At 47.2% G+C, this 22,179-nt stretch overlaps 1 protein-coding gene across 1 annotated transcript; it reads right to left on the bottom strand.

Annotated features, from left to right (window-relative positions):
- Positions 1 to 4,286: 4,286 nt before the first annotated feature.
- LOC119381397 (uncharacterized) lies at positions 4,287 to 18,774 on the bottom strand. The gene is made up of 6 exons (XM_049413101.1): positions 18,683 to 18,774; positions 17,999 to 18,160; positions 17,513 to 17,789; positions 17,302 to 17,412; positions 16,919 to 17,002; positions 4,287 to 4,701 (listed from the first exon to the last, which is right to left on the bottom strand). The coding sequence occupies exons 3-6, from the start codon at positions 17,780 to 17,782 to the stop codon at positions 4,681 to 4,683; spliced, it is 486 nt and encodes a 161-aa protein (XP_049269058.1). The 5' UTR covers positions 17,783 to 17,789; positions 17,999 to 18,160; positions 18,683 to 18,774; the 3' UTR covers positions 4,287 to 4,680.
- Between the last annotated feature and the right edge of the window lie 3,405 nt (positions 18,775 to 22,179).

Here is a 22,179-nt window from a genome sequence, read left to right as displayed (position 1 = left end):
ATGCGTTGATTGCAGCTTACTGGTAATATATACGCTCTTCATTGTTGAATCGATGCGCGAATATCATCTAACGTTACTATTACTAGTGAGAGAAGCGCAATCTGCCGATGAAAGGTATGCTCGCCCTGGGTGACAGTCTGCGCTTACGCACTGTACGACGTTTTTTTTGTTGTTGTTGTTTTCTCTGTACGTGTTTATCTGGTGTTCTGTGTACTACGCACTGCTGTAGCACGCCTGAACTACTTAAGTGTTTACTTATTCTTCTTCATTTGTATACCAGCCCAGATTCCTGTGCAATGAGTTCAATAGCACTGTTCGCACGAACACGCATAAGAGTGCTTAGCACAGAGTTTTCATCGATTGATTACGTGCACGACAGTGATGCAACAAAGGTCCAGTTATTTTATGGAATAAGGTTTTTTTCTCTCGATCTAATCATGTCCGCTGCCTTCCATCAATTTATGACATCTCCACACAAACGCTCAAGGTAATGTAAAAAAAAGGATGTGGTTTTGCGTGATATTATACGACATAAATGTAAGGCACGCCGTCGGGATTAATTTTAAACATCTGGGTTCTTCAAAGTGTACCTAAATCTAAGCACACGGGTGTTTCTGCATAAATTTCGCCCAACGTTAAAATTGCGCGCGGGAACTCCGTTTTATTACTGCCGTGTCATTCCATTGTCTCTTTTTTTAGGGGACAGATTGAGTGCCGAAGTGTCAGACTTCACTTGATAGAAATATTTCGCTGTAGTGGGACCACGACCGTACAATAAAAGGACATCTTAAGCACAACTAAAGCTCATCATGAACTACAGTGCCGCAGGTACACCTAACAACAACGCGAAAGTGCATGAGCCTCGCTTTTGTTTACCACCGAGTCGCTAAAACGCGGCATTCACACACTATTTAATACTCCTTATGTTTGGGACTACGCCAAGCGCACTTTACGACGTGCTTGAACCAGAAAGCGGCACCACAACATTGAAATGATTCTGGCGAACGAAGGCGCGCGAGCTCACAAACCGCACCGGCGACCGTCGTCTATGGGGCAACACCAAAGACCGCTTGACCAGCTATAATGAAATTACCGAGGCCTTCTGCCTGGCCCGCCGAACCTTTCCTCCGCCCAGCGACAAGCTGAACAGGACGCAGGCGGCGGCCCTCAGACAACTGCAGACGTACACGTACCCCAACCCCGCGCAGTGTAACAGGCTCTACCCGAGTACATATCCGACAAATATATGCAAGGTCTGCCACACTGAGGTCGCCACATTAAATCACATGCTCTGGGACTGTGACAAAAATCCGGAAGGTGCTAACTCCGGAACCCTTCCGCCGCGGTGGGCCGCTGCCTTGCGCAGCCCCAGCCTCGGCGACCAACTTTGGGCTGTCCAGCAGGCCCGCGAGGCGGCGGTGAGGCAAGGCCTCGACGTCCCCACGTGGGAGACCTAAAGCCCAGTCGGCGAAAGCTCTGCCGGACCATCAATAAAGTTGTTACCAACCAACGAAGGGTACGACATCAATACACAGCCCTCTCGAAAGTCGCACTCACTGATCTTATTACAATGCGCATGCGCCGAGCAAGCCCATTTGCTTCTGCAAACAATGTTAGGTATACGTACGAGCAGTTAAACTCGCGCTAACAAAACATAACAAACTGCCCTTTGAGAACGTGCAGGACGTACGCGCACATGCAAACACGACGTGGCTAGCAGACGACGCAGGGAGAAATCCACACTAGGCGCGCTTCAGCCAGTAACCGCCAGGCGGCGACTCTGCTCGATCTCGCGGCCAATAGGGAACCCAACCTCAAGTTTGCGGCGCGACGATAGCGCCGCGCCAGCCGCGCTGCGGCTCTGTCGGAAAGCTCTGAACCTTAGGCGCGGCCGACTCAGCCCCTTTCACGGTAGCGGTAGCGCACGTGTTCTTCTCTCGGTGCGGGTAACTGAGGGGCCGTCAGCTGGGTACGTTGAACCGAGAGGCTTGCTGTGCGAAGCTGCGCATTTCCGCGATGGCAGAAGCGACCCCGCGGAAGCGCAAGCGTGGTCCGAAGTATTGCGGTTTAGTGGCCAGCCACAACAGTGCAGACAACACCAAGGCACACGAATCACGTGTTAAACTGTGTAGGTTCCCGGGCGTGTCGCACTAGAAATAAAGGCGGCAAGCGTGGATAGATGACAGCGCTGTCTCGCCTTCTATTTTGGCTGTCTGAGTTCATCGCTTTCGTTCGTTCCGACTACCTGAATCGGTATATAAGTAATGCGGCGCATGCACGCAGCGACTACAGTAATGATTACACGCTGTCTTCTCGCATTGTTAAAGTTCAGTTACGGTTGTAGGTGAAGCAACTTTGTTTTGATTCCCCGTGCTCGTGAGACCTACCCGTCGTTGTTGAACGTTCACATTCGCGTCATACCGTTAGCGTTGCGCGGTTGGTTGAATTTAATTGAACTCGGCACATCGTCAGAAGTTCGGCGCCTGCATTTCACGAGTCGGGAAGGCTGTTTTATCACGCCGGAACGGACGTCTGTGCATTTTCAGCAAGCTTTGACATCGTTCTGCAGGTTTGCTTTGTTTTTGTCACTTTATTAGGGCGATATATATTTAAGCCGCTAAATATAACTGGCATTAATACATGCTTTGCAATTGCAACCTTGAAGTAACCACCTTCTGACTTTGTGCGATTTTCTAGCCGCGTTCGCGCCACAGGTTTTATACGCCTGCCAAGTCGATATCATAAAAAGAGACTGCAAGCATGACGCGAGAGCCGAAAAAACGAGGCGAGCAGTTCATCTTGCTTCGCAGTGGTTAAAGCTCAGCTAGCTGCCTCGCGTCTTAATCGGCGGGTGATTCACCAGCGGCACAGAGGACTTGACTCTAACCTTCTCAGGAAGCAGTGCCATGGCCGTATAATCTTTTTTTCGCAAGCCGCAAACGTTTGTTCACGAAAGTACACGGCTGCTACTGTAAGCATGCCATATCAAAACAACAATCATATGATTCGTAGTCCACGCCGCAGAACATCGATAGCGTGTACGGCTTCATTTCGGAGTGCATGTGGACCATTATTCATCTTTAACATGACAGAATGAGACTTACCTCGAGGTATACGTCCTACGCGGTGTAAACGCGACTTGGGAAATGCATTTCGCTTTGAGTCGGGCGTCGTTGTCGTCGATCGTCTGCTCTTCACCGTTAACGTGATTGACGAGCCATTTTATCAAGTTCGCTTTTCGGAAGTGCCAGTCAAGCTTGAAAATCCTTTTGAAGCCGCACTGCAAGCGGTACATTGTGAGGTGCCGCAAGTGCACCGCTAGAGCTCTGCACGTGCACAGAAGCGAGCAGCAACGCGGAGGAGAGAAGGGAAAACGCGCGCTGCTTACACCCCAGTTTCTCTTTTTCGGCCAGCGATGGCTCTGCCTGTTGTTATGACTGGCAGTCGGTGGCGTCGCGCTGACCATGAGAATCGGCGGGCGAGGCGTTCTCACACTGCTAGAACACCTGCATCTTTCCTGGAAACGGCGTTCCCGGGACGGCAAAGCCGGAGACAATGGGCCACCTGGGCTTGACTTGGTATGCTGCCGAAACGACATGACCTGTATATTTGTACAGGAGTCGCCGCAGACCTTTTTCTGCCTTCGGGGAAAAATCGGAGGAGCAAGCACGTTCTGCCTTCGGGGAAGAATCGGAGGGGCAAGCACGAGGAACCTGTTGTCCTGCTTCCCCCACCTGCGTGCCGTGGACCACCGAACCCTTGCTGCTTCAAGAGTGCAACGACCCCTCAGCGACAGTGAACTGGACTGTGCCATGGTGGGTGGGGTCGTGTGTGTGATTGGTGGTCATCAAGAAGGAGGAGCCAGCCGGAGGGGTTAAAACGACGGTGCTGAGTGAGAAATGGGGCTCTGAGCCCTCGGTAACAGGCTCATCCAATGCGCTCGTCGCTGAACTCTTACCTTGTCACTATGTAATTGAGTGTTCAAAAGTGCCAGTAAACTTGTTATTGTTTTCCCATCTTGCTAGCATCAGTTCCTCAACCCGGAGACTCGACTACGCTACCAAACGGAGTCCGGGTACGACGCTGCCCTATCGTAGCAACAACCTGGTTGCCGAGAAGGGATGGATCCAAATACCCAGGCACGACACTGTCAAGAGCAGCAGCGCCGCTAAGCGTTGCTTGGGAAGCCTGCACTAAGGAGCGCATTAGTTTTCATATGCTGAAGAATAACTAATTTTGTTTCGTCTCACGGAACAAAATAGAAGTTTGTTTCGCGTTGATGAATTGACAACAGCTAGTTGAAGCAGCTGGCCAGAATGGATTCATTCACATATAATAATTATTTTCACGGTTGGTATAATAGTGTTGACCCTTCTATGCGCGTAAACGACATCAATTCATATAGTAGTTTTCCTTAAATTAGGCAGGCAAAGAAAGCTCAAATATTCCACGGGATGGCATGGAAACTCAGTCCTTCAGAGCAATGATTGAAATATCAAGCATTCTCCTGAAAAGACTTGACGCTGTTGTGGCTGTAATGGCGAGTATTGCTTCCAAGGGACTGTATGTTATTCCAGGCCGTAGCTTCGCCAGGAACAAGCACAGCTTGCCTTCTCTTGACATCGCATTACACCAGTACTTTGGTGGAGGCGGTAAGTTCAAGAGAAGGTGGAAGACTTGTCATGTCACACCACCAAAATCAGGGGCTCCGGAACCGGGGGGGGGGGGGGGGGGGCAATGGCGGCCGGCTAGGGATGGTCGATTAAAATTTTTAATCGATTAATCGTTAATTGTTAATCGATTTAGCATTTAATCGATTAATTGCTTTCGTTGGAATCTTTTAATCGATTAATTGACATTTTTAACGGGTGCTTTAAAACCGATATCTCTTTGTTTGAGAGGCATCGTTCGTGTTTAATATGGGCCCAAATCTTTTCATTAGACGCGCTGACGATCCAAAATTCCCACTTTCGAAAGTGTCAACGACGGGCACCTTGTGTGCAGTCTGCGAAAATTCACACTTTCGCACACTGGACACAAGGGGCCCGTCGTCGTTGGTTGATGTCGCGGATTCAAGCACCTGTGGCTATCATCCCTGGACTATTCGGCAGCAGGTCGCATTTTCTCGAAGCCTGCCTACTCGAGCTCATCGAAACCGAAGGCGCGTTTGGGGACCACACTGGTTGGAAAGTCGCAGTTGAAACATGCAGTGTGGCGGAGGGTGAGAAAATCCTGTGAAGGGTAAAAGAGAGACGAGGAGGAATTAAATAAGAGGCTCGCTCTAGTAAGCAAGTCATCTTTTCTCGGTTTGTCGGTTAGATATTGTGGAAGCCCTACATAATACTATAATTGCGGACTGACGCGATCTTTTTCCTGAGGTCACCTATGCAGAGATTGCACAGAAATATACTGGTCTCAAACAGACCATCCGTACAGGCAACTGCGGGAAATAGAAGGAAAGAAGATGACATTTAGGGGCTCGTTTTTCTTTGTTAGACACAATATTAATTAGAACTAAGAGACAATATTGCCAAGAAAAAGTATAGGGGGTGTTATTTGTAATAATTGGGATATAAATCTGAAGAAAGTGAAGTGGACGGAAAGATAACTTGTCGCCGGAAGGGACCGAACCTGCGACCTTCGAATTACTTTTAGGGGCTCGTTTTTCTTTGTTAGACACAATAATAATTAGAACTAACAGACAATAATGCGAAGGAAAGTGTAGGGGAGGTTAAGGGTGTATGACAAGGAAAAACGAGCACTTAAAAGTCACCTTCTTTCCCTCATTCATAGCGAGGGTCTCCTTCTGGCAGACTTGGTGCCTTCAGGTAGTATGCGAGGGATTATTGGTCAGCTGCCAGCTCGTAAAAAAAGGTCACTTGCTACGTGACGCCAAAAGGCAGAAAAAGAGTGTTCCACACTCGCCGCCATGGCTGTGATCGGCGCTGACTAAAACTCCTAGGTTTAAATGCACATGTGTACCCTATGAAGTGGACGTGGCATGACCGCCGCCGTAACTCAGTGGTAGAGCATCGGACGCGTTATTCGAAGGTCGCAGGTTCGGTCCCTGCCGGCGGCAAGTTATCTTTTCTTCCACTTTACTTTCTTCACATTGATATCCCAATTATTACAAATAACATCCTCTATACTTTCCTTGGCATTATTGTCTGTTAGTTCTAATTAATATTGCGGGAAATAGAGTGACATGAGTTTCTGCCTCCCGGCTAGAAAAAACAGCAGCTGCGCCAGTATACTCCGCAGGTTTCACCTGATCTTTGCCGTAACACGGCGCCACTCACACCTTTTCAATTGTGCGTACATCCTGAACTGTGAGCGCTATCTAGTGTACCAGACATTACAACATAAATTGCGCGACTGTCCTTTCTTGTCACAGCAGAAGACGGGGGCCTCTAGCTGAAAGCTGTATTTCTCCCTAAATATGCGACCATACAGTATTACTAAGTGCTGCAAGGTCACTTCTTCAATAGTAATGCACTGGATGCTAGACGTTCGGTAAACCGACGCGTAAAGTTGCGGATTACATAAAGGGTCTATAAGGGCATTTTCACAATTCGCGAGTGCGCATTCCTGCGCTACATTTTCTCTCAACTAATGGCAGCAACTTTCGTACTTCAAGAGAAGACGAGGTCGTAGTTGCACGTGCTGGCGTTTGTCTATTATGCGTGTTTGTGTCAAGAGAGCCGAGTTTACACTTTCCGAGTCCCAGCGCAAGCAAACCACGCTTGAACACTCTGTTTGAAGAAGTGACTAGCTGCCAATAATTGGGCTAACTGCATCGTAGGAAAGTTAGCTCAACACTCATTCGTGCTCAGCCATATTACCTATGTCGCTGCCTACCACCGATGGTTCGCGGCAGAAAAAGCCAAACGCTAGGGCTTCGGCAGAGTACCAGCACGGAACTCCTCCTCCAACTAGGCCTTCATAACACCCTTGAAGAAATAATTGAAGCGCAACAGATCTCGCAGTACGAGCGCTTGAGCAATACCAAAGCCGGCCGCCACATTCTCGACAGTCTCGGCATTTCTTATCACACACAACACGGTAACAAACACGACATACCACGCGATATCCGTACTAAACTCATAATGCCACCATTGCCAAAGAACATGCATCCTGAACACAACAAAGGCAGAAGAATCAGTAGAGCCAGAGCTATGCTCCAAAGTTTTGGCCACAATGAGGAGGCCGTGTTTGTCGATGCAGCGCGCTATCGAGACGGTCGCCGTTTTGCTGTTGCGGTTGTAGACCATACGCACACATGCATGACCAGGCAGGTAGAAACAGCGGAGGAGGTAGCTATCGCGCTGGCCATAGCTCACACCGATACCCAATATATTATCAGTGACTCACAAACGGCAGTTCGAAATTTTGCAAATGGTAGGATCTCTCCAGTGGCATTGCAAGTCCTTACTAAAGGCAAAACCCGCTCTGACGAACAAAATGCACACATCCTCTGGTTTCCCGCCCACACACCCGTCGACCGCACGGAGGTCAATCTTAACGAGGTAGCGCACAACATGGCTCGAGGTCTCACGTTCCGAGCTGCGTCTACGGTTGACACTACCCGAAAGGACTCCCTTGTGAACGAATGGGAGTGGGGGGATAGACTAACCAAATTCAGCGATATTACCCAACACTATAAAATTCAGCGACGGGAATACCCCCCGCCCCACCCCAAACTTAGCCGGGCCCAGTCCGTTCAATGGCGGCAATTACAAACAGGCACCTACACTAATCCCGTAATTATGAAGCACATTTACCCTGATTTGTATACAAACAACTCATGCAAGTATTGCACCAATAGGGCCACACTAGCGCATATTCTCTCGGAGTGTCCAGCACTAATTCGCAAAACTAGGGACGCGGCCTCCAATGAGGACCTTCGGGTGCGTTGGCGGGCCGCGCTGCTCAGCTCAGGACTAGACAATCAACTCTGGGCGATCCAGCAGGCCAAGGAAGCTGCTGAGAGACACGGTCTCTCGGCCGACTCCTAGGCGGGAACCCAGCCCGGAAACCTGCAGGAACTTATTAAAGTTATTCACTCACACACAATTATGAAAATGGTATATACGACGTATAGAGTATATACCCTATACGACAGAGAGTTGGGCTAGTTGGTATACAGCAAATAAAAGATGGTTACTAGCGTCGTTGTCCTCTTTACGCTAGCAAACGTGTCTTATTATGTATATACGGATTACCTAATCCTCTCCCCATCATCGTACTTCATCACTCTTTTTGCCCCGTAGCGTTTTCCCCGGTGCAGAGTAGCAGGCAGGGGCGTACTAGCTCAGGCCACCCTCTCTGCCTTATAATACAATATCGCTCGCTGTTTCATTGGTAAAGAATATTTTATTTGCTAAAGAGTAAAACAGAACGGCGCTAAGAACCAGTGAGTAAATAAGCAGCGCATATTACAATGCCGCACTTACACAAGAAACGAGTAAAATCTGAGGGTTGAATAAAATACAAAGAAAGTTGCGATTGACACTACAGGTGACGAAAACTACTCGTTTACCAAATGTAAGCAGACATGCGTTTATGCGGCAACACGATGAAACAGCGCGGCAAAAAACAAACACGAACAAAATAAGCTTGAAGACGATGCGCTGGCACGTATGAAATTTACAGAAAAGAATAAACTTCTCGTTTGAAAGTTGGCGAATCCACGTGCTGCTTATTTTCTCAACAGTCCCCTTTTGTTTTGTTTCATGGGGTTGCTGCTCCGAACCACACGAATTTTTTTCTACTGAGCGAAGATTGTCAGTTGCCCGAGATGCTCGGGCGACAACCGACACCTCCTTTGGGTCGCCACACATCCAGCATGCGAAAAAAGGCGTTCGGATGCTACTGACGTTGCAGGAATTGGCAAATATCCATTGCAACGTCAAAAACATGATCTACGCCAGTTCGCATGCTGTGCCAAGTCTCAAATGGGTTCGGATTGGTGCGGCGATCGACTACAGGGTGACTATAGTATGTCTTGAACTGAGAGGGCATTTAGTTCATCGGATCGTACTCCAGTGCAACGCAATTGCGTAGAAGTGCGCGATCGACGGCATCCCAAATAGAACCAGAAAAAGTAGTAGTATTCGGCTTTGCAACTTCCTGCGTCTAAGGATAGCGTTCAGGGTCTGCGTCTCAGGATAGCGCGCCTCGCAGTCATGCACTCCGGCCAAGGGGCAAGGTTGGGGGCGGGAGTGGGGGATGCCGTAATTGATTAATCGAATAGTTTTATTCGATTATTTCGATTAATTGAAAGGCTCAAATCGATTATGATTAATCGATTAATTGTAGACCTTTAATCGATTAATCGATTAATCGTTCATCGATTTTACCATCCCTAGGGCCGGCGCCCCCACAGGTTCAAAACCAGTGGGGGCATGCCCCCACGCTAAAGGATATTAACCCCCCCCCCGCCCGTTTTCTTCTCCCCTGGTACCACCCTTTAGGCTAGAGGCTCCTTTGACTAGATAAAGCGTGCTCCCTTGCTTCAACAAACGAAACATAATTTTCTGGAAGCCTGTGACTTCTGACACTCTATTTGTCGGTGCTTTGTCTGCGTAAACAGCACTGCCTGTTTTCGTCTGGTTCAACGTATCTTCCGTCCTGAAGCGGGCTGACGCTCCATTCTACAGCCCTTGCCGGAGCACGTCTCAGCGCCACGAATTTAGGATGCTTCTCGTTCTCAGCATCTTTCCTTGCCCCTATCCAAGCCGATGAAAAGCAATCAGATTAAAAAGGTCGGTGTAAGCCTGATCCCACATAAGCAAGATTTTGACCATTAACCTACCCAGGGGCGTAGTCAGAAGCTTCTTTCTGGGGTGTCTGACCTGCCTTTATCCATGTTCTTGCGTGTGTTTGTATGGCTGCACGTATATATAAACATACAAATTGTAATAAATTTAGGGCGGTGGGGGATATGAACCCTCAAACCTCCTTCTGGCTTCGCCACGAACTTATCGCTTAAAATGTTCGTTTTCTTCCGGTTCGGCCCACACCACCTTGGTTCTTCCACACGTAATGACCGTAGTGAAAATCGGAAAGGAAAAGAGTGGTCCACAGTCTTGTTGCTCAAGGGTTGCGATCGAGAAGCTCTTTACAAACTCCGGGCATGTCAGCCTCCAAGCATACGGCGAGCTTTCGTGGGCATACGCCGGCACGAATTGAAAAAAAAAAGAGAACTAATTGTAGGCTTTCCTGCAAGCTTTCTTTCTTATATTTTTTTCAAACCAGAAACTCTTTAACAGACTACTTTTTTCTATCAAAGTGCGTTCCCTCTCCTCCTTTTTTTCGCTGTCTATCTGTACTTTCCCAATGACATGTTCCCCGACCAGCGTGCGCAGGATGGGGGTTGACTATCTGAAGTAATTTTTTAAAAGACTTCGAGGTGCAGACGTCTGCACTGAAAGGGGTAAGTGTCACGTGTGAACCCATTGTTGCTCACCAAATTAACATTCGCGCTCCTAGCCGGCAGACAAAGTCGCCTTCTCAGAAGTGCTTGCTGCTAACACGTACGCCGGACTTCGGTTCATTGCCCTTTCTAAGCTTTATGAGCCATGTATAGTCAAGTTTATTATGCTTGAGGTAAAACTAAGTATGAAATTGCACCCTGCTCCTTTGCATGCGTGGTGCATTCATTGTGAACACAGCACAAAAGCACCATGCCGCCGAAAGCCACGATTTCCAAGTTCTTGTTTCTAGATGCCAGTGCACATGAACTGGATGTGAAATGAGGCTGATTGAAGAGGGAAACTCAAAGAATAAAACGCTCTCGGGCCACCGGCTGCCCGTCGTCTGAGCAAGGTTCCGTGAAGCAAGGTTGCATCATGTGATCCAACTTAGCACGTCACAACAACTGCAGCGCCCGTGTCTCCAGTGGTGGGCCTTGGGCACAAAAACACCAGAGATACACGAAGTAGAACTGTAATGGCAAATTATCATATTACGATCCCATTCACGCCATTCTTACTGTGAACGTTTAGCAAGAGAGAAAATAGCGAAACTTAACTGAAGGATATATGTACTAACGCCCGTTCAACTTTCTCGTAGTGATCACAAACGCAGTCCGGCCACGATTCGTCAAGAGCTATTCATCGTGGTATCCTCCTTACTCATTTTTATTTTGCTTCTGCCGGTGAGCGCGGAGGTAATGGTGGCAGCCAGGTGTAGTTTGACCCCGTCCCCAGCGATGTCGACGTCGTTTATACGAGCGAGCTTCGCAGTGATTCTGCGTCGGATTTCACACGTAGAGAACTTTGGGGCTTCGATGGTTTTGATCACGTGGTACATTTCTCCTCACTGGCACCCTCCCACCTGCTCTTCGGATGGGTGCCGCATTCCAAGGGCGGATTGAGTGGCCCTGCATGGCCCTGCTCTCACTGCTCTGCCTCACCTCTCCCCACTGCCAGTTCTCCCAGAGGAAATCGCCATTAATAAAATCACAAAATGAAATACGCGTATACACAAACAGTATTCGGCAACTGGACGCCTCGCTTGCCTTCGACGAAAACGAGGCTTCGCTTTCCGTCGGTTGCTGCCAGAAAAAGCTGCCGCGAGAGCACGGGGATTATTTCAGACTCACTGACACACAATCCTAGCTGCTTCCATGGCGAGGTCTTCCAGGCGAGGTTGAATGTCTGCAATCACGAAATCCGCGGCTATGCAGCGGCCATTTGCACACGTGGTGACGTAACATCGCGCCTTCTAATTCACTGAGAGAAATGAGATTCGTGACGACATCGCTTATGCACCAAATCTGGGGCGGGAGAAATCGAGTAAGAGATATTCGTTCTATGCTTACAAATATCTGCACTAATAAGTCATCTTTTCACACCCAACCGAAACTGCACGCATTCTTCAATGCCCTTGTTCATTTCAGTTCAACGTCATATTCCTCGTTAGTGTTCCTTTAAGGTCTCTAACTGGCTGTTAGTACCAGACGCCCAAGCGGGAAAGTTATACCAGAAAACATCTATATGCACTTGTTCACTACGTCGGGAGAGAAGGCGGACAAAGAATATCGACTTCACTGTCGGCTTCAATGATATGCGGTAAGCTACAACGATACTTCTTTTTCTGCTGTTACAGCTCAATATTTTGCGTTGGATGTTTCAGGCAAACGTTATGGTGGCTTTATGAGATGGTATATCAGCGTCATCTGGCCCATATAGACTCCGAGTGAGGCACAAAAAAAAGAAAAAGAAAAAATGGCCGAGGGCATCGTGAGCGAACTAGATAGGGAGTGTCTATTCTCCCGGCAGCCGAGAAAAACTTCAGAAAAAAATTTCACTCGGCAATCGCGTCATATTGGTAATCGTAATCCTTGTCCTCATTCGTGATAAATTTCTCCACAAAGCATTGTTTTCTTGTTAAGGTAATGCACACACACACACACATACACAAACACACACACACACACACACACACACACACACACACACACACACACACACACACACACACACACACACACACACACACACACACACACACACACACACACACACACACGCAGGGCCGGATTAACAGTGCGGAGGGCCCGGTTCAAAAAAAATAAGGGGGGCCCCTACCCCCTCGCCCCGCCCCCTTTCTTTCCCGCTTTGTCATCTTCTCATGCTTGAGACTTGACGCTTTTTAGATTTAGCCGCAAAGAACACAAGCCCTATTTATTCTAAGCCTCTCCGGAGTGTTTAATATCACCCGGGCGTTTTCTTTCTTGAGGAGCACGTGGAGAGATTGTCATCGTAATAATTAACTATGTCAGGAGACGAAGACACATGGACAGCATTAAGATTTGTCTCGTTCGTTGGATCATACCGAAAGAAGACTAAAATGTGCGAGAAGTTTAAGACGAAGAGAAGGAATGCATACGACACTTAGAAGTGCAGTCCAAGCCCCGTGTGTGTTTCTTCCATTCGTCTTAACCTATAGCGTTGTTTACCCTTATTTCAAGAGAGGAAACCTTTCCTCGAAAATCGGGGAGCGCCTTTGTGAAAAATAGTTTCCTCTATCTGCTTCAGCTTCACTGATTCGGTAGCGCACGCTTTGGTTGCCTGCGTGCGAACGCTGTCGAAGTTGACAGGTGTGGGCCTTTTTCAGAAACTGTTCGTACGTACTTACAGTAAATACGCTACCAATCGTCTAGCTACTCTTGATTTCATACAACACACATTTAAGCTCTTCTAAGGCAGCATTTCGATATAGTGCTATTATGCATATTGTATATGCCTACTGATCACAACAAGTAATACAGATGGTTTAAAATTAAAATATTTTCAATATGGCAAGGGGGTGGGCCAAATCTTTCGGAAAAGGTGGCGCCTATAAAAAATGAGATCCATGTAAAACTTTCACAAAAACCTTTTTAATAAGACTGGAAAAACGACCACACATTTTCATTTATGCACAAATCGTTCGCTTTTAAACATGTAATAGGGTTACATTTTTGCAGGCAATATTCACTTTCATAGCGCTATAGGAGGAGGAAACACATTCATTGCACACATCTTTTCTGCGGTTAAACTGCGGAATATCTTGATATTTTTACGAAATATTTCTTCTGAAACACAGTGTAGAAAATTGGTGAACTCTTTCGCAGAAATGCAACTTTAAAATGGGGCGTGTATACCTATTAACATGTTCTATGTTTTCATTATTCTTTTAAGTAGAGAAAGAAGGTATGTACGTTTCTACAAGCGGTTTCGTGCCTTTTGCTGAGACAGTTTGTTGATGAGCTCTTCAACATTTACCCTCCTAAGAACCTCCGTCTTTACGCTCAGCAGTGACAAATCACTGAGCCGGCTGTCGGTCATCGTTGATCGAAGCCTGTTTTTATCAATTTCAGTTTGCTGAACGATCGTTCACCAGTGCAATTTGTGACCGTTAAGTACAAAAAAATTCTAAGAGCCACATGGACATAAGGGAAAGAACCTTCAAGCTTTTCACGAATTAGAAGTTTCAGCATGTCTGCCACAGAAGAACAACCTTCGTTGCTCGCATGTGAAATGAACTTTTCAAGCTCATCGGGAATTGTGTTAGCCAGATCAGAAAGGTACTTTTTCACGAGGTCCGTTGCCTGCAGGCGTCTCTGCGCAGGTGAAATACAGTTCCAGTCTGTAATAACAGCAAACTGCGAGCAGACCTCGGTGTAAGCATTTAAGCGGGATGTGAGAGCGTGTACGAGATTGTCAACCATGACAAAGAAGGTTTCACAGCGGAATTTCGCGGAATGATCTTGTGGCTCTGGCGTGCCTGCAGTGCTGTCGTACCGTGTAGATTGCTTTCGCTTTCTCTGCGAGCTTGTTTTGTACGAAGCGTTGTCGGACGCTTCCTTCTCAAGCTTTTCAATTTCGTCAGACCTCTCTCTTTAGCCGGGTACATAATCACACAATGATTTCATCAGGCTGACGGCAGCATTCAATGAAAGTGTGGGGCTCTGAAGTGCCTTGCTGGTGGCGTTGAAGCGCTGCAAAAGTCTATTCCCAAACTCGGCCATCAGCGCGGTTTCCAATGTCGACATTGCCTTCGGCAAAGATTTTGCCTCGTGCTTCGTTTCTGCTCGTTCTTGAGGATCTTCGGATAGTTCATTCAAGGCGGCTTTGATTTCCTTAGAACCTGCCACGAGAGCCCTCGTTGCATCCGTTCGCGCTGACCACCGCGTGTCTGAGATTTACTTTCGGATTACCGCTGTGTCGTTTTGTTTCAAATGAGCCCGGAGTACAGATCAGCGACGAGTAGATGCGGCAAAGAAAACGTATATACGTTGTACAAGCCCGAAAAAACTAACGGCTTGCCCACAAGAATCTACTGCATGCGCCCCGACCAGATTAAGAGAGTGAGCAGCACAAGGGATGAAATTTGCTTGTGGATTGATTTTCTTCAAATGCGCCTGCATGCCAGAGTATTTTCCAGCCATATTGCTCGCGTTGTCGTATGACTGGCCCCGACAATCTTGGAAGTTAACTTCAAGATTTTCTAAGAGGTCGAGCGTTGTCTTCGCGAGATCTCCCTTTTGTGACTGGTTATGGGCAAAAATCCGAGAAAATGTTCTTGCAGGCTCATCGTTAGCAACGTTGCGAATGACCACTGTAATTTGATCCCTCCGACTCTAATCAGGTGTAGAATCAACTGAAAGAGAGAGAAGTACTTCGCACTCGCAATGGCGCAAGTGATTTTTTTTTTTTTTTCGGACTTCAGCTCCGAGGGCTTCTACAACCTCTTCCACAATGGTTGAGAGGAGAGGTAGGATGTTTTGCCACATCCAATGTTCCCAAATTTCTTTATATGGGCGGCAAGGAAAGGATCAAACTTGGCGATCAGTTCAAGACACCCAAGGAAGTTGCCATTTTGAGGAGACCCGAGTAAATCATTGGATAACATTACCACTGCAACTACGCAGTGAAGAACATTTCTCCAGTAAGTTGCCCGTTCCAAGCAGTGCTCTTCAAAGGAGGGAAAACAGCGCGAATGTTTGGACGAACACAAAAGGGAGACAAGACCACGGCAGGCGCTGACTTACAACTGATCTTTATTTCTGTGAAGAAGGCACATTTATACCATGTCAGTGTACACACACGTGACTGCCCTTAATGTGCTAACATCCCTCTGACATCGACATCACCGCTCTTCAAAGGATCGAATGACCGACGTTCTGCGCTTGCACAGGTCAAGCATGTATTGTCTATGATACTCATTTCCCTCGTGTGTCTTTAACTTTGCATATGCCTTGTTCCATGAAATGAACCCATCTGGTTCCGAAAATTGGTCCTTCTCGCTGACATCAGAGTACAAAGAAAGCATTATACAGATCCTTTGGAAGGGCTGTACAGCAGCTATTCGCGCAAGACTATACTTCGCCGTTGGTGCGGTGAGCATAGAACATTTCTTGCTTGAAGTGGCGGCGGTAGCCCTTCGGTGCCACGTCAGTTGGCTGAAAGTACGAGCGAGAGTAATCACCCTGCATGTTTCTAGCATTTTCACAGACATCCCCGGTTTGTGCCACCCAAACGTTGACAGTGGCTACGCGCAAAGGAAACCGGTCCGCGGGATCCATAGACATGCAAGGACGCTCATCAGGCAATGGCTGATCTGTCTCAGTTGGGGTGCTCGTCCCTGGAGAACTGGGCTTTTCATCGCTGTGTGCGATGAAGTTGGTTCCCCGACCATGCTCGTTGAATCTGTTGACTTTAAAGCCATTGAAAAGAGCGCCTCGCTCAGGAACCACTCTCTATGCGCCTTCGCATTGCGTGTTGGACCGAGCTGCTAAAATCCTCGTCAGGCTGCTTATGTGTCCATCCGCTGGATCAGCTCCTTCCCTCTACACGGTGCATGGTCTTGGGCGAGTAAAAGGTTTTTACCACAGGCTGCAAAACTGTGAACTGACTTCAAGATTATGCACGTTATGCAACGAACAACCTCTTAGAAGCATGCATATTGATTATTGAAATAGATAATCTGTTTCTATCGGGGGAATCCAGCAGGAGGGTTCAACTTTTTCGAACAAAACAACGAGGTCGGCCGTTTTTTCTGGCCCTTGGGGCGCCCCCTAAAACCGGAGGGCCCGGTTCATTTGAACCCTTTGAACCCTGGATAATCCGCCCCTGCACACACACACACAAACACACACACACACACACACACACACACACACACACACACACACACACACACACACAAACACACACACACACACACACACACACACACACACATATATATATATATATATATATATATATATATATATATATATATATATATATATATATATATATATATATATATATATATATATATATATATATATATATATATATATAGACACGATGCGACATCAGCCCACAGACGTCGTCGCCCCCACACATCAGATATACTTCCGGAGCCCCTGACCAAAATCTTGCAGTACCTCTTCCTTTTCCTTTAGAGACCCAAAGCCATGAAACCCACAGCTTCGCTTCCAATTGCCATCCACGCTTGCAATCTTCAGGAAGGAACAAACACAGCCCTATGAAAGGAAAGAAAAAAAAAGGAAATGCAGTTAGGTAAGAGGAAAGACAAATGGAAAATATTTTGTACTCTAGTGCAACTAAGCTTATTCAGTCTTGAAAGAAAATAAGCACCACCACTAAAAAATGAAGAATGTTGGGCAGGAATAACAAATAAGAATTAAGGGTTCCCATTAATGCGACTAAATTGCAATAAAATAAGAATTTGTACGCTAACAGCAAGGCACCATCACAATTCAGCACAACATAAGGAGCAGAAGCATTATTGTCCGACCTTGTGGCTTATTTCTATGTGCACGACTTGAGCAGATGCCTCGGCGCCATTTGTCATCGAGAGAAATATAGATAGGTTTCCTAGAGTCACACATTCTTCCGTTTGGCATATCTGAAGGAATGAAACACAAAATATGATATGGTATTTACAGATTTTTTAACGCTGCATGGAGCAGTTGAAAAGACAGCACTGAAATTAAGTGTATCCTCACAGCGTCTTCCTTTCCGGCAAAATGACTTTCTTCTGCTGCACCACACGCTTGCACCAAAGGATGCGAATCGCTCGTGCTGTTGTGCGAAGGACTAGCTGTGCATGTTTCCAGAGATGCATTGCTGAAATCGCCCATGTTCAAGTCACGAGGCACATCGGCCAAAGTGGAGGTTTCTGGCTCCTGCATCGTTGCTCCATCAGCTGTACCTTGCGATGGATCGTCATCTCCTGTATCAAATTTTTTGGATGTGATTGCCCGGTTGAAGTGCATTTCCCACCTGCATTTCACAAAGGCCAAGATCAGTGCCAGTCCTGTGTAGGCTGCAAGCAAACCTCTCGTGAAGTCAAAGCACTGAATGAAAGTCCATGCAGCTTTTATTTACAACATGCAGACATTCCTATTTCATGAATCCGGGAAGTCAACAGAACTATTAGAAAAGAAGTGGCTCTAGTTTCCACTTGCAGCTTCACCTGTTTGTTGTCGTACCTTTGGGCCCTTTGCAGGTCAGGTGCCTTTTTTCTGTAGACAGGCGGAAAGATGGTTGGGATGTAGGATGGATCTTCGCGAACGTCACTCTTGCAGTTGCCCACAAAATGACAGCTGCAAATTCGTGTATGCTCTTTGGGCAACCACGAAGTTCCGTCGGGACTGCAGAAGAAAGAACAGCATTGCCTGTAGCCAACCGTCATGATACACGCAAGCGCACGCGCACACACACGCGTGCGCGCGAAAGAAAATCGCCGGTGTCAACTGCAAAGCATGTATCAAGTGCCTGTTAAATTTATCGGCTTAAATATATATTACCCTAATAACGCGACAAAAACGAAACAAACCAGCAAAACGGTATGAAAGTTTGCTGAAGAGACGTCCGTTCCAGCGCAATAAATCAGCCTTCCAAACGCGTAAATTGCAGGCGACGAACCTTTGACAATGTGCGGAGTTCAGTTGAATTAAACCAACGGCGCAACGCAAACCGCGGTATAACATGTGTGAGTGTGAACGTTCAACAACGACGGGGAATCAAGATGAAGTTGTTGCACCATACATCTGCAATTGGACTTTCACAATGCGAGAGCAATCTAGTAGCCGTTGCGTGCATGCGTCGCGTTACGTACCGATTCCGGTAGTCCGAACGAACGAAACCGCGACAGAAGGCGAGACAGAGCTTACTTGATTCTCCTCACTGCGGTGATCCACGCTTGTCGCCTTTCTTTCTCGTACGATCTGCCCGGCAATCGATACAGTTTCACGGGTGGGTCGCGTGCCTTCCCATGTAACACAAAACCTCTAAAAGACGTCTCGAAACGGCTACGGACGGCTATAGACGTCTTGGTATACAAGAAGATCAAGAATAGACATTTTTGCAAAATAAAGCACTCGCCTCTCAAATATGCCTGCGTACTGTTTATTACCGTTTTCAACAGCTACGACATAGCCAGAGTGTATTCTGCCAAAGAAGTCCACAACGTCTACTTTGAGACATTTTCTAGACATTGTGGGGGAAAGTGCGCGCGCAACGACTATTTAAATGATTCTTCAAATGTTTTGTCCACGAGCGCAAAGACGCCAAAACGGCATGTCTAAAGAGCGGTGACTGTCGCTTTAGTGAAAGAAGAGACGCAGAAAACAAAGCCCTCAAAATAATTGGTTTCGCTCCGCAACGCGGGTTTCTATCAGCAGTTTGGTAAGTATATTCTTTTCAAGCCAAGGTGGCTAAGGCCGCGCAACGCTCGCGCAACAGCGAACGACAACAGACGCAAACGCGCAGGCATGCCAGGCAAGCATGCTACTGATGCTACGCAGTCGGAGGCTCGAAGCGGGTGTTGTCGAAGCGCGCATGCTCCTAGTGGAGATCAGTGGTTTACCCCTGCATTCGAGAACATCTTTTCACTCGGCGCTCCACCTTGACTCAATGTCGATGGCAGATACACCTATTGGCAGGAATGTTCACTAAATATTGAGCAATAGGCGGGATCACTTTGTGAAAACCGTTGTGTCTTTTCTGTTGAATGGTGACGCTGTGCTCAGCTCGGTCAAGTGAAGGGTGAGGCTTGTTTCAGAATACTTGTTCCTTCCTCCCCCTTTCCCCTCTTCCTCCACTAGTTCGCGCCAGCCGCCAGGCGCCAGTTCGCGGCGGCTCGATCGGCAGCAGAGCTAGCAGAGCTAGGCGACGGCCGGCGGTCATTTGCGTTTTGTGTAGCGTTGTCAGCTTTTGTTTGTGAACGGATGAACGGATTACGGGCTGTTTCGCATCAAGTAACGGTGATCATACTGTCTGTCGCATATTTTCCATCAGTGTTTGGTGAAACAATCTTTACTGTGTGTTTGCGACGGTACGTTCGTCGGTACGTTCGTTTCAAGAAGCGATTGTTCCGCTCACCACCTTCGTTGCAGCCAGACAAACAGCTAAGAACGTGTACACGTTCGGATAGAGTGCTTTTTTCGGTAAGTGCACCTGACTTTTCGTCGTTTTTACTGAAAGGTTTTAGAATTGTGATTAAAATGGGAACAGTTCTTCGCTAGGTTGAACCGCGTGGTCTAACGCGAAACTATACGCGCCGGTGCGACTCGCCCTATTTTAAGTAATTGTGTTTTGCGCGTTACAGCTCGTGGCTCCACGCACGCACGCTAGTGACAGGCCGACATAGTTTAAGCAAGCATGCTTACAACTATGCCGGCCTGTCGCTGACAAAGTGCAAAGCTTCTACCTATAGGCGCCTCGCCTGTGGGTGTGGTTATGATTGATTGTCGTTTCTTAATACATGACACCGTTTTATCATATCTGTAATTGGAAATGTTTCTTTAGAGTGACTTGATGATCTGTTATTTGTTGTAAATCCTGCGTAGCTTACTTGCTTTCGCTGTATGCAGCTTTTCTTCACTGCTGTTTGTGCAAGATATTGGGCCTGAGACCACGCCAGCTAATGCGGAAGCCAGTGCAGTTTCTTTGACGAGACTTGGAGTGCATTCATGCAGAATTTTATTTACGTTGCTGCCGTGCCACTCAGCTTCACCTTGTGCGGTCACCTTCCGATGTGTTTTGTGCCACATTTGGTTGTGCTTTATTCATTAATAAAGCCGATTTGACAACATCATGGGATAATTTATTGTTGCTGAGAAGCACGATTATTTATTTGCGCGCCATCCGCTAAACGTCATTTATGTAGTACAGTATACGTGTTGATCCCCTGCGTACGTGTTCAAATTTATTATAAACCGATGTCTTTTATATGAAAATTGGATATGTATGGTGTGCTGAAGTAGCCAATAATTCACGCGGCATATATGAGTGACTGCAACAACTTGATTCGGTCTGCAATAAAGGAGAGTAAACTCAGCGTCGAAAATTTATATATGCAACACTGAGGACATGCGTGGGTGAACAGGTATGTACGTATGTTAGTGATCTTGATTGTTTGGTCACTTGCTCGACGACTGATATAGGAAGTGGGAGAAAAAACAGTAAAGTGCTCTCGCGGGAGCTCTTTCGGTCCCTTCAATCTCTATCTTCCCATGGCAGCCGTCAGGCGGCCGACCGAACATTCTGCAAAGACAGTTATAATAGTTTATTTTATATTTCGAAAGTCCAAAATTTCGAAAACGCCGGAAAAACAAAAACGTCTAGAAAACGCCTTAACATGGTCTTGTCAAAACGTCTTTTAAAGGCGTAAACTAGGGGGACATTAGCACAGCTATCAGACGTCGAAAAGACGTCTACGGCTACGGGAATGTCTTGACCAAGACGTCTATTAGCCCTTTTTGGTAGCCGTTCAAGACGTCTTTTAGACGGCAAATAGCTTCTTTTGTGTTACATGGGTTGTCTGCATTGTTGTAGCACCCCACGACACAGCAATACTTGGGACCTCGTTTACACCGGGTCGCTTTTGCCATCGCCAAACTTCGCATAACATGCCAAGCTCAATTCCTTGCACCACAGAACACCTCTACCACTTCGCCCGCACCGACTCACAGCTGATTACAAATCACAACGCGTGCGCGCGGAATCCGCGGACGCTGCCGCTGCCGTCAAACAGCCTGAGCACAGCTGAGACTCTATGGCTGAGTCAGCCGCGCCGAGCGGTGCTACGTACGACACCTAAGAATTCCCATTCTGAGTAATGAAAATTCGCTATTTCGTGCATTTTCCCCCGCGTACTTAGCTAAACATCCCAGCACATTTCTCTGCACAATGGTAGTAACACACACACACAGTGTACCAGCGATGCCAACCCTAGAGATTTATCCCTAGATCTAGAGGTTTTCTACCACTTTCAGGGATCTGGCGCCTTTTTGTTGAGTCTAGGGATGTTACATTACACAGCCTCATGACAGGCGTGACTGAGTAGTCACGCTTTTTCCACTAGAAAGGCTATAAAAAACTATAAGCTTCGCTATTTGCTGTTTTTCATTTAAGAGAACTTTGGTGTTCTGCTGGGCTGGGTGAAAGCCAGATTACCATAAGTGTTTACCACGCACGCGCGTATCATCATTAGCGCCCTGAGTGATTGCTGTACTCTATGAAACAAAGAGAAATTTTGCCTTGTAATGCACATGAAAACGTGGCAAGTTCACGCTCGCCGTGTGCCTTCACCGTGCAAAGTCTCCATCTCTAATAACTTCTGGACCAGCCAACCTTGGCAAAAATTAAGAGAGCAAAAGTAGGAATC

Source organism: Rhipicephalus sanguineus, chromosome 2, assembly GCF_013339695.2.
Source record: "Rhipicephalus sanguineus isolate Rsan-2018 chromosome 2, BIME_Rsan_1.4, whole genome shotgun sequence".
Taxonomy (NCBI): Eukaryota; Metazoa; Arthropoda; class Arachnida; order Ixodida; family Ixodidae; genus Rhipicephalus; species Rhipicephalus sanguineus.
This window is presented reverse-complemented; position numbering and strand designations above follow the sequence as displayed.

Excerpts from the sequence above, each read along its gene's own strand:
- LOC119381397 (XM_049413101.1), bottom strand. The coding sequence starts at position 17,782 with ATGCACTTCAACCGGGCAATCACATCCAAAAAATTTGATACAGGAGAT. Across the intron at positions 17,413-17,512 it reads TTGCCGGAAAGGAAGACGCT|ATATGCCAAACGGAAGAATG; the intron begins GTGAGGATACAC and ends TCATTCCTTCAG. Across the intron at positions 4,702-16,918 it reads AAAAGGAAGAGGTACTGCAA|GATTTTGGTGGTGTGACATG; the intron begins GATTTTGGTCAG and ends TCCGGAGCCCCT.